We start from the raw sequence: 12,366 nt of genomic DNA, 5'->3' as shown, positions 1-12,366 counted from the left end.
TTTGTACTAACAATTGTTAGTAAACAGAAGATAAAGTTCGCTCAAAAAATAATTTTTCATCTTCTGCTGATTATCGGCTGTGGTTACTTTTTATGATTTGTGCATTATAATAATTTTTAGAGCTAAAGCTGTGTTATTAGGCCAGACATTTTTTTAATTTTTGACTGAAATTTCATAAATATTGACCTGGAAAGACCAAGAAGAAGCCTGGAATTTTATATTTATCATTTTGTGACAACCAGGTCCTTTGAACCGCATTATAAATTAAATAAATTAGAATGGAGAGTCAGCAGAATTGTAGCATATTGGTACATTTGGATCGAAAAACAATTTATGCCTGGAAAAATCAACTTAGACAAATATAGAATTCCTGATAATAATATTATCCTGTCTGATTCATCCTATAATATTCCACGAAGGGTTGATTTATTATTGGGTTGAACAATATTCTGGGAGCTGCTGTGTGCGCTTAACAAGTAAAATTGGAAACTAATCAACCATTGCTGGATTACAGCAGACAATCTTGAATGAAAAAATGGGGAAGTTTTGGCAAATAGAAGAATGTCCTGACACCATTCATTTGTCAACAGAAGAGAAAGCATGTGATCAGAATTTCATTGCAACTTACCAGACGGATGAATCAGGAAGATCATTGGTTTCTCTACCACTTCCTGATAATGTAGCTGAATTGGGCGAATCTTGGGACAAAGCCTTTCGACGATTATGTAGTATAGAAAAAAGGTTAAATAAATTTCCTGAGCGTCGATAGCAATATGTAAAATTCATGAGAGAATATGAAAAGTTGAATCATGTCATTAGTATTGGATGCAGAACAGTAGATCGTAAAAAATTATTTGCCGCATCATGCAATTATCAAGGATTATAGTAAAACGACGATACTTAGAGTCGTTTTTGTTGCATCATGCAAAACGTCATCAGGAAAATCACTCAATCAACGGATCAATTTGGAAATGTGGACGTACACCTACTTCGTGACAGATCACATGTTTCGCCTCTGAAGAGTATCAGTATTGCGAAATTGTAACTGTGGGGAGCAACACTTTTAGTTAAACTGAGCAAACGAGTTCAGGAAGAACTCAACTTACAACTTCATGAGATTTATTATTGGAGCGATTCACCAATAACATTAGCTTGGATCAACGGTGAACCATCTCGGTGGAAGATTTTTCTCAGTAATCGAGTATCGATAATTCAAAATGATACAAAAAAGACAGCAGAAACATGTCAGATCAGAGGATAATCCAGCGGATCTTATATCCTGAGGAATATCAGCAGACACACCGGCAGCATCATCACTCTAGTGGTTCGGCCCTGATTAGCTCAAAATGGAATCATCCAGATGACCATCTAGAGAAATAACTCCAACAGAAGCAAGAGATGTTCCAGAAGATAGAAAAGGTGCAATCTCGTTGAAAACAGCCTTCAATTTTGATATTTTTTCGAGATCATCATCATGGACTGAGTTGAGAAGAATTGTGGGATACTGCAAAAAATTTGCAGAAAATTATCGTTTATCAAAATCAGGTCGGGAAAGGTTGACGGGACCATTGAAGGTAGAAGAGCAAGAACGAGCATCTGAGTCTAATAATGCAGTGCCAGAAGCAACAATTTGAGAACAAAATCATCCAATTGGGAAGAGCATTAGTGGTGAGTCCTTAAAGCAGATTATCGGATCTTTATCCATTTTTGGACGTTAATGGGCTTCTCAGGCTGGGGAGAAGATAAAGAATATGACAATATTATTTTTTTATTTCTAAATAACACTTGGAATTGTGTTTAAAAATTGTAATTGAGAAATAGAAATGGTGCAAATTATTTTTTTTCAAAGAAAAACAGAATTTTTAAAAGTGTATGAGGCGTGTGTAAATTTTTAAACGCGATATTCTCAAAAACATCAAGATAGCATCAAATTTTTCTAAAATCCTTGTAATTTCAGCTTGTGAAATATAGTAGTCTACAGAGGGGAATTGACGAATGTTCCAGTCTTTTCTCTTTATTTCGTGATAATATGAAAATTTCTACTTATGCTATCTATGATTTGAGGTAAAGAATACATTAAAACTTAAATGTAGAAAATATTTTATCAGAGTTCATCACGCGTCAGTACATACTGCATTTCATCCTCAGTGGACAAGTGATATAGATGAAATTAAGTCGCGCGCGAGTCATAACACGTATTTAAAGTCTGTATTTTAACTAAAGAGGGGATTATTAAATCATTTTTAGAGAATTATTTTTAATTTGCTAGATATGAAGATCTATTTGTATTGAATTAATAAGGGAATAAAAGCGTTTTATTGTAAATAAATGTCTACAAATTTTCTATTTTTTTTGTTTTTATTTATAGTTAAAATTTAAATATAAAATATAGAAATATAGAAAACTATCGATGTGTAATGACCATTACATTTTCTATTTTCTGTTTTTATAAACATAGGTAATGGTTCCACTATTATTAAAAATATATTTTCACATTCACCATATATATATGCAATCACATGCATATATTTATATTAAAATTTTTCTTTGGCCTTTTTATTATTTATCATCACTTGGAGTTGAAAGTGGATCAATTCCGAATTTCTTCATTTGCACGGCTATGTCAAAGAGATAATCATAACATTCTGTCCTGTTAAAAAATAAATGAATTAAAATTATTTTTAAATTAAATATTGTTGACATTTTTAGAATTAAACATTAATTTACATTGTTTTGGCTTCTTGCCAAGTATCGCCCCAAACATAGACACCATGTCTGCGTACCAATACAGCACAAGTCTCAGGATATTTATGAATCACCTCAGCTAAAGAATCTGTCAAATCTTTTTCAAATGGAGTATTCTCAATAATAGGCACTACAAGTTCTTCATCGTACCTTAAGGCTCGACCAAGTTTTTGATTCTTTATACCTTTAAAAAGGAATTAAAATTCATGTACTCTATTTTACGCAAAATACTTTCTTATGAACCACCCGTGCATCGTAAGAAGTGAAAGGGTTAAAAAGATAATCTTAACAATTGAAAGACCAAATAAGTTTAGGAGAAAATTCCAAAAATCGTTAAATTTGAATACAATAACATTTATAATTTAGATAATAATATATTTTTCATTCACTCATACTGATAAATAGTTCTATATTAATTTCTACCTTTTATCATTTCCAAATGAGTAACACGGAATTCTTTTCCAGGCCACAAAAGTGTCACCATTACAGCAAATTTTGAATGGGTGTGAATTACAGCTCCTGCATTTCTTAGTCTGTAAGCGTTCATAAAAAGAGGAGTGCATTGTGATTTCTTTAATTTTTTCTCAACTGGTGGTAGTTCCAAATCCTGTCCTTCCATATTTTGAACAAAAATTTCATCCGGGCACATTCTTTCCTTTTGTACACCTGATGGTGCAATATAAATCTTGTTTCTAAAATTATAAACAAAATATTAAAAAAGTTGTATCTTTAAGACAACTTCTTTCTTAGTAGATTTTGAGCCAATTAATTCAAATCTATAATGGATATTAATAATATGAACGGAAGGCTAAAATCACGAATTACTTCTCGAGATACGTGTACAAGCAAATAAAACATTAATAAATTAAATTTGTACAGAACACAACGTGATTCTGTTTTTCTCGCCAATATATTTTCGACCACTGACTCTTTCCAATATACGCTCACGATATAGTTGAAATTAGATAATACTCTCACATATGTCAATATCATAATTACCCGATATAATCTAATGTCAGGCGCCTAAATTACAAAGATACATTTTCATTCCCTCTCTCAACTCAAAGTATGAAAAATATTACAAAAAAAATTCTTCAAAATATGTACGAAAGACCTGTACAGCCTCCTTAAGAGTAAAATTTTATTACTTACTCATGTTTTATTGAGATTCCACCACCTGTACCAGTAACCCATTGTAAATCATAAAATTGCCTGCATAACTGAGGTATTAAATTCCGAGGGTGTTCCTATAAATAAGTTTTATTCATGAAAAACTTTAAATTAAAGACTGAAATAATGTAGTTTCAATTTCGCAAAGTGTGCCAAAAGTAGCACATAATTTAAGTTTAATATAATGTGGGATTAGAACTAGTGTACGAAAAGCGAAATTTCACAGTTGAAGGAAAAGAAATTCCAAGTTTGTAAAACAATTTTTCTTTAAACTCTTGATATTTTCGATGGCTGGATTAGAACTAGTGTACGCAAAGCGAATCATAATATGGAATTGTATCTCCTGATAGACGAAAAAAAATCCTAGACGTCCGATGCCTGTTAATCTCGAATTAAAAGAAAGTATTAGAAAGCACATCGATATCATTCCTCCGAATTTCTAGTCATTACTGTATGTAAAATTCTTCCAAGGCGTATCTCACTGAAGAAATTCAATCCGTCACTAAAATGTACGATTTGTATGTAGATTAGATGAAAGAATTCTTTCCGGATCAAGAAATTGCAACAATACGACAGTATAGAGATATTTTCAATTCGGAATTCAACATTTAATGGTGTTCCGCAGTGATCGCCTTTTAAAAATGGCTGCTCAAATGTAAACTTGATTTGAAAATGATTTTTCTCCCAATTCGGGCAGTTATTGCAAAATCGGAGAAAATACAAGATATCCTGAATATTTTATCTTTCATTTGCGCGCAAGAAGTAAAAGATTTGTTTAGATTTACAACGACAGGAAGTAAAATAGGAAAAAGTTAAACAAATGCGCGATACATAAAATTGCCACCAGAGGGCAGCACCTAATGGGCACATCTAATTTTCCTATTTTACTTCCTGTCGTTGTAAATCTAAACAAATCTTTTACTTCTTGCGCGCAAATGAAAGATAAAATATTCAGGATATCTTGTATTTTCTCCGATTTTGCAATAACTGCCCGAATTGGGAGAAAAATCATTTTCAAATCAAGTATACATTTGAGCAGCCATTTTTAAAAGACGATCACTGTTTGAAATTGCGCAACACCGTTAAGCTTATTTATTGCGAAGAAGGATCAGTGTGACGATGTGTTAAGTATAAAAATGCGAGCGAAGAAGAAAAAGAAGTTCTACAGGATGTTTTCTTAGTTATGCGATGCTCCTGACAGCGTTATTAAGTACAATTCATATAATATTCTACAGAAATTCGAAAAAAATGTAATTAAGGGCTTAAATTTAATACGTGATGTATATGATGGTAAGTTGTATAAAAAGTTGATTAAACTTTCAGATGATCAGGACATTACTTCGTCATTTACAATCACATTATGCTTTAATACTGATGGTGCTCCAATTTTCCACAGCTCTAAGAAATCCTTTTGGCCCTTGCAATGTTAAATAATGAACTTCCACCTGAAATTAGATTTAAGTATCCACTTCTCTGTCCATTAAATATGGATAGCCGAGAACCTTCACCAATACAAATGCAATATTTTATGCACAAATTTGTAGATCAGACACTGCCTTTAATGAATGAAGGTTTTTATTGTAAGAACTTGAACGACCAAGATATTAAAGTAAAAGTTGTACCTTTATTATGTGTAGACCCGATTCAAAATCGGGTTCAATTTTATGGATATTGTAGTTGCAGTTGGTGTTATTCAATGGGAGAGCATAAAGAAAACTGTACGATATCCGATATTGAAGGAAGAAGATGATGCTATTAAAAAAATGCAACTCATAATGTCGACGCAAATGAAGCTTTAAAATTAGGAAAATGGAGAAATGGAGTGAAGGGTATTAGCAGTAGAATGACGTTAATGACATTCAATATGGTCTAGGAATTTTCCTGCGAATATATGCATGGTGCCTTAATTGGTGTTGTTAAACAACTGTTTCAAATAAGTACTGAAAGTACTTCTTCGTGTCACTTTACTAAGAACCAACGACAAAAATTAGACGAAATACTTTTTAATATAACACCATCCCAGGTGCGAATTTAGGTTGGCCGCCAGAGTTTGAAGGTTGGCCCAAGGTTGGCCTAACTTTGGCAAGCAAAGTTTTGGTTGCCAGAGTTTGCCCAACTTTGGCAAGTACTTGTGCCCACAGTTGGCCCGACTTTGCAAGCCAACCATTAAATGCAGAGTTTAACCAACCGTCGGGCCAACTTTGGCGACAAAGGTTGGCACAACTTATCCAAACGTAGTTTAAAAGACTTTCAGTTTCGGTTGGCCGAACTCTGGGCCACGGTTGGCCCAACGGTTGGCAAAACTCTGTGAAACGCTGTTTAATTGACTTGATTTTTCTTGGTTGGCCGAACTCTGGGCAACGGTTGGCAAAACTCTAGAAACGCAGTTTAAATGACTTAAACTTTCTTGGTTGGCCGAACTCTGGGCCACGGTTGGCCCAACGGTTGGCAAAACTCTGTGAAACGCAGTTTAATTGACTTAAACTTTCTTGGTTGGCCGAACTCTGGGCCACGGTTGGCCCAACGGTTGGCAAAACTCTAGAAACGCAGTTTCATTGACTTAAACTTTCTTGGTCGGCCGAACTTTGGGCCACGGTTGGCCCGACGGTGGGCAAAACTTTGTGAAACGCAGTTTAATTGACTTGATTTTTCTTGGTTGGCCGAACTCTGGGCCACGGTTGGCCCAACGGTTGGCAAAACTCTAGAAACGCAGTTTAATTGACTTAAACTTTCTTGGTTGGCCGAACTCTGGGCCACGGTTGGCCCGACGGTGGGCAAAACTTTGTGAAACACAGTTTAATTGACTTAAACTTTCTTGGTTGTCCGAACTCTGGGCCACGGTTGGCCCAACGGTTGGCAAAACTCTAGAAACGCAGTTTCATTGACTTAAACTTTCTTGGTCGGCCGAACTTTGGGCCACGGTTGGCCCGACGGTGGGCAAAACTTTGTGAAACGCAGTTTAATTGACTTGATTTTTCTTGGTTGGCCGAACTCTGGGCCACGGTTGGCCCAACGGTTGGCAAAACTTTGTCAAATGCGGTTTAAATGACTTAAACTTTCTTGGTTGGCCGAACTCTGGGCCACGGTTGGCCCGACTGTTGCAGCTTAAATATACATTTTGCGTTATGCACTCCCATGTGAGCGTAGCGTAGTGGTCAGTGTATAAGTCTTCGGTGCGTTAGGTTAGGGGTTCGATCCCAGCGAGCGATAGATATTTTCGAAAATGTATGTATGAGATTGTGTTTAATAATAATAGGTAAAGGTTATATCTGATGTTCCCGCTAATAATAACGTGTTAATTGTTTAAATAATGTAGTTTTTTAATAATTTTTTGCCTTTGGCTGTTGAAGTTGGCCAAACTTTGAAAATTGTGGTTGGCCCAACTTACGCATCTAAAGTTGTGCCAACTTTAGCGTCAGTCTTTGGACCAACTATAGAAATGTATAGTTGGCACAACATATGCATTGTAAGTTGGGCCAACTTCCTTATGAGTTGTCGGGCCAACCATCGTCGCCATTAGACGGTCGCCGTTATCATCTGTATGGTTGGCCCAACCTTTGGCACGAGAAGTTGGACCGACTTTGTAAAAGTTGGCCCAACTATGGGCCGACCAAAAAATCGCACCTGGGATCTTATGAAATCCACCGTTTACCTAGGTCTTTTTCAGCTAAAGCAAAATGAAAGGCTTCTGAATGGCAAGCTTGGTTGTTATTCTATTGTCTACCGTGTTTAGAATGCGTTTTGCCAGACAGTGACTTACAAACTGATAAAAACAGGTATTAACATTATTAAACATATACTTCATTGTTGGTACAATCAAATATTCGTTCTTATTCTTAAAAAATCGATAACTTCGACAGAGTTGCAACAATGTGAATATGAACTCTTAAAATTTGGTGGAGAATTCGAATTATTGTATGTACGGTATAGACAATATGACATTTACTGTTCACACACTTCTTCATTTAGTCAAATCTGTTGAAATTTTAGGACCCCTATGGGCCACACTAGCGTACCCATTCGAAAATGGATTTTTTTTAACCCCTTAAGAGAACACGGGAAGGACAGATTTTTATCAATTATTCAAGGTGACTGTTCTCTCTGTTAACGTATGGCAAAAATTTGACCAAAACCATTCCTAAAGCCTTTTTTCGTACTCTCTCAGAATCCGACATTTAAATTACAGAAAAATAAAATTTGTAAAAGTGTGGCCATTTTTTACAAAAAACACGAAATTTTTACAGTTTTTTGTAAAAGAAATATTTTTTTCGAAGACTGCAAGTTAAAATAAAAGGTTCTAACCTAGAAATATCGCGTTCGCAATACCCGAACTTTCCAAATATGAAACGTTTTTTAAAAAATTTCCAGATGGCGGTTTTAAAATGGCGGTGGAAGGAATTTTTGTAAATTAATAATTCATAATTTTATGTACGAAAACAAAACAAAAATTTTGATTTCTTTGTCACTTATCATCCGGATTTTTTGGGGTCGCTGATTACAAATCTGATGTCCGTTTTTCTAAATTCAAAATGGCGGCTCCAATATGGCGGATGAAAAATTTGAAAATTTATCAGATTGGCATAAAAATCCTAATTCAGTGTTTTTTTGGGTCGCTGATTTCAAATCTGATGTCGGTTTTTAAGAATTCAAAATGGCGGATCCAATATGGCGGACGAAAAATTAAAAAATTTATCGGATTGTCATAAAAATCATAATTTAGGGGTTTTTTGGGTCGCTGATTAAAAATCTGGTATCCGTTTTTCGAAATTCAAAATGGGAGATCCAATACGGCGGATAAAGTATTTAAAAATTTATCGGATTGGAAAGAAATATGTATCTCGGGGGTTTCTGCGGTCGTCAATTACTAATCTGATATTGCGGGATTTAAAAATTTTTGGTTTTACAAGTGACATATCTGTGAACTGAAATTTTTTTTCTTTTGTTATTAACAGAAGGTCGATTTTCAGTTGGTCATTAAAGTGTGCGACGTACAATTGTGTTCTCCAGCAATTAGTGCAAAAAATTATCTACTTTTTCTTTTTTTCTCATTGTAAAAGTTATCGTTGTTTACATAAGTTATTCATCGAATTCAATCGGGTAAGTAGCCTTTATTATAGTATCAGACCTAATATTAAAAAATTTAAAGAGACTGTTTCACATTGTTCGTAGGTGTTATGACCACGTTATTTCTCGTCAAATTATGCTTGTGGACAGAAGTGGGCCATTTTCTGTAAACAGAAGTGGGCCACTGCATTGACGTTCCGTTTCGAGATTTAGTGATTTTGAATAAACTAATAAAGTGGTTCTATGAATTAATTTGTATTATTTAGCAATCATGACACCAAGAAAGGCTAAACCGACTGACTATGAGCTCATTGTCTATAACAAATTACTTTATACTATAAATCAAATAAAAATTAATAAAACTTCGAAACGGACTGCTTGTGTTTGGTTTATTATTATTTGGTTTATTTATTGAAAAAATTAATCATTTAACATAAACAATCATAGTGCTTGATCCTTTAAAAATAATTACTTTTTAATATCCTGATCAAAAATTATTACAGACAATTCTGACCGGGGCCAGATTTCTCATATGATTGTGCGGAGTCCTTTGTGTTTACCTAAAGTTAGGTAACCCCTTTCTTTACAAATCAGGGGCGTAGCCAAAAAAAATTTTCGGGGGGGGGGTTATGGAATTTGATAAGAGGTGTACTCAAAATAAAATTAGAAATTTAGGCTTTAACATATATGTTTTTCCAAAATTTCGGGGGGGGGGGGGTGATACCCTAAACCCCCCTGGATACGCCCCTGCTACAAATAAACGCAATAAATGTTTAAAAATGTTAATTTCTGAATAATCTAAAGCATGAAAACCAAAGTGTGGCCCACTTCTGTCGGTACTACTCTATATAATAAACTGGATGTTTATGTGAGTTTTAATGCTGCCTGCCCGCGCAGGCAGTATGAAGTTGACCAGTTATGAATATATATTATATTATTTTTAGTCTACTTTAATTTTCATACATATATTTGTTGTTCATATATATTTTTTCTTACAGTTAAACCTTTACAATAAAAAGTTTTAATCAATTGATTATTTTTAAAGTTGTCGAAAAATGAATTCTTGAATATTATAATATTTCATGAAGTTAGTCTTAGTATAATAAGCAAGAAAAAATAGTAAAATTGTTACAAAGAAAGATTTAATAATAAATGTCTAATTGAAATAATTAAATACAAATATAAAAAAATATTTATTGTGCAATTATATAATATTCCCTACTAAAAATTTATACGTGAGTACAAAATATAACAAATTTTTTTTAAGGTTTCAGGCTTTTGAACATTTTTTCTAAAAAGAAGCATAAAATATTTTACAAAAAAAATAAACGCTCGCGTCAACACGTAAATTGTTGCCGGTTATCATTATAATTATAAATGACAAAAGAACAACAAATTTTTTAATGTATAAAAAATGCAGTATATACTAAAGATTAATTGTGGGCCCCTCGAACTATTTTGTCTAGGGCCCCTTAATTCGTTGTTACGCCACTGGCGACCCAAAAAATCCCTGAATTATGACTTTTATGCCAATCAGATAAATTTTTTCATTTTTCGTCCGCCATATTGGATCATGCCATTTTAAATTATTGAAAACTGACATCAGATTCGTAATCAGCGACCCAAAAAACCCCAAAATTTAGATTTTTATGGCAATCCGAAAATTTTTTTAAATTTTTGTCCTCCATATTAGAGCCGCCATATTGAATTTCGAAAAACGGACATCAGATTTGTAATCAGCGACCAACATAAAATTATAAATTAATTTACAAAAATTTCTTCCACCGACATTTTACAACCGCCATCTTGAAATTTTTTAAAAAACGTTTCATATTTGGAAAGCTTGGGTATTGCGGACGCGATATTTCTAGGTTGGTACCTCTTATTTTAACTTGCAGCCTTCGAAAAAAATATTTCTTTTACGAAAAACTGTAAAAATTTTGAATAACCAGTTTCAAGCGAATTCGATTAATTTTGAATAAATTTCCGCCATCTTGGATCCACCATTTTGAATTTCGAAAAACTGATCTCAGATTCATAATTAGCGATCCCGAAAAGACCGGAATAACAAGTTTCTTGCGAATTCATTTTCTTTTATTAAATTCATCCGCCATATTGGATTTTTTAAATCTAATGTTAGATTCGTAATCAGCGCCCCTGAAAACCCCCGAGTAACAAATTTCACGTGATATGAATGAAATACAGCTTATACGGTATCTACTTCATCCTCAGTGACGTCAACACGGAACGCGTAGAAGTTTCCCTAATTTTGCCAATCTAGTATACCTTAATTCCCTGTCGCTACTACTTATTTTACGTCAAAAAAATATAGCAATATATCATATTTTGCAATGTAAAAAAATAACTTTAAAATTTTCTACGATTAATGGAATCCTTTCTCCATTATGACATATTTTTAATATGTTTCAAAAAAATTCTTTATTAGTAAAACTGAAACACGTACCTTAGAATAATTTTTGTCGTAGTAATCCATTATCTTCTATGGTTTTTAGATGATTTACTGTTGCTTATTCTTTAGGAATAATAAAGCAGTGATATCAGAATGATCAATTATAGTGACAGTGTAAACTTATCAGATTAATTACACTCTTGAATTAAAAATCCGAAAATGCAAAAGATGTTTGCAAGCTTAATATCAAAGCACGTTATAACAAGCAACTTGAAAATCTCTAACTGGTACATTTTCGATTTATCGATTAATGAGATATCGAAACGAGAAATGGTAGGTGCTCAATTTAAGATAAATTATCTTACCGAAAAGTAAAGGTGCTTCTATACCTCCGGTGGATTGGTCAAGCAATCGGCTCGATGAATTTTCACGGTCGGAAAATGTACTTTCATGGCGGGTATTTTTGAATAAGTAAATGTTGAAAAGGTTTTTACTTGAAAATTTATTTAAAAAAATGATTTTATCATAGAAATTCTTTTGAAATTTATGTTAAAAAACATGTTTTATTTTAAAAGTTATCAAATTTTAATTCAAAATGTTTTAATTTTCCAAAGAAGTGTAAAAAGCCTAATGTTTTTGAAATGCTAGTACAGACGGTACAGACTGTTTGTTATGAATGTACATAACCTAGCGTTGTGTTGTCTGTTCATTATTATTTAATATAATTAAATCATTAAATTTAGAATATAATAATAATATCACAAGCACGACAACACAACGCTAGGTTATGTACATTCATAACAAACCGTCTGTACCGTCTGTACTAGCATTTCAAAAACATTAGGCTTTTTACACTTCTTTGGAAAATTAAAACATTTTGAATTAAAATTTGATAACTTTTAAAATAAAAAATGTTTTTTAACATAAATTTCAAAAGAATTTCTATGATAAAATCATTTTTTAAAATAAATTTTCAA

The 12,366-nt window shown here is 33.3% G+C and overlaps 1 protein-coding gene across 2 annotated transcripts; it reads right to left on the bottom strand.

The window, feature by feature from the left end:
* Positions 1-2,344: 2,344 nt before the first annotated feature.
* On the bottom strand, positions 2,345-11,727 carry LOC122509138 (methylthioribulose-1-phosphate dehydratase). Of its 2 annotated transcripts, none has more exons than XM_043622958.1 (5): positions 11,444-11,727; positions 3,898-3,992; positions 3,169-3,437; positions 2,784-2,929; positions 2,345-2,650 (listed from the first exon to the last, which is right to left on the bottom strand). In XM_043622958.1, the coding sequence occupies exons 1-5, from the start codon at positions 11,471-11,473 to the stop codon at positions 2,636-2,638; spliced, it is 555 nt and encodes a 184-aa protein (XP_043478893.1). In that variant the 5' UTR covers positions 11,474-11,727; the 3' UTR covers positions 2,345-2,635. The 2 variants fall into 2 exon arrangements, with proteins under 2 accessions (XP_043478893.1, XP_043478883.1); XM_043622948.1 differs by having other exon boundaries at positions 2,728-2,929; positions 11,444-11,718.
* Between the last annotated feature and the right edge of the window lie 639 nt (positions 11,728-12,366).

The sequence above is a fragment of the Leptopilina heterotoma genome, unplaced genomic scaffold (genome assembly GCF_015476425.1).
Source record: "Leptopilina heterotoma isolate Lh14 unplaced genomic scaffold, ASM1547642v1 Lhet_115, whole genome shotgun sequence".
Taxonomy (NCBI): Eukaryota; Metazoa; Arthropoda; class Insecta; order Hymenoptera; family Figitidae; genus Leptopilina; species Leptopilina heterotoma.
This window is presented reverse-complemented; position numbering and strand designations above follow the sequence as displayed.

Bases quoted from the DNA above. Each gene is read 5' to 3' on its own strand.
- LOC122509138 (XM_043622948.1), bottom strand. From the start codon at position 11,473: ATGGATTACTACGACAAAAATTATTCTAAG. The intron at 3,993-11,443 runs GTACGTGTTTCA...ACTTATTTATAG, and splicing joins ACGACAAAAATTATTCTAAG to GAACACCCTCGGAATTTAAT. The intron at 3,438-3,897 runs GTAAGTAATAAA...TTATAATTTTAG, and splicing joins GGAATCTCAATAAAACATGA to AAACAAGATTTATATTGCAC.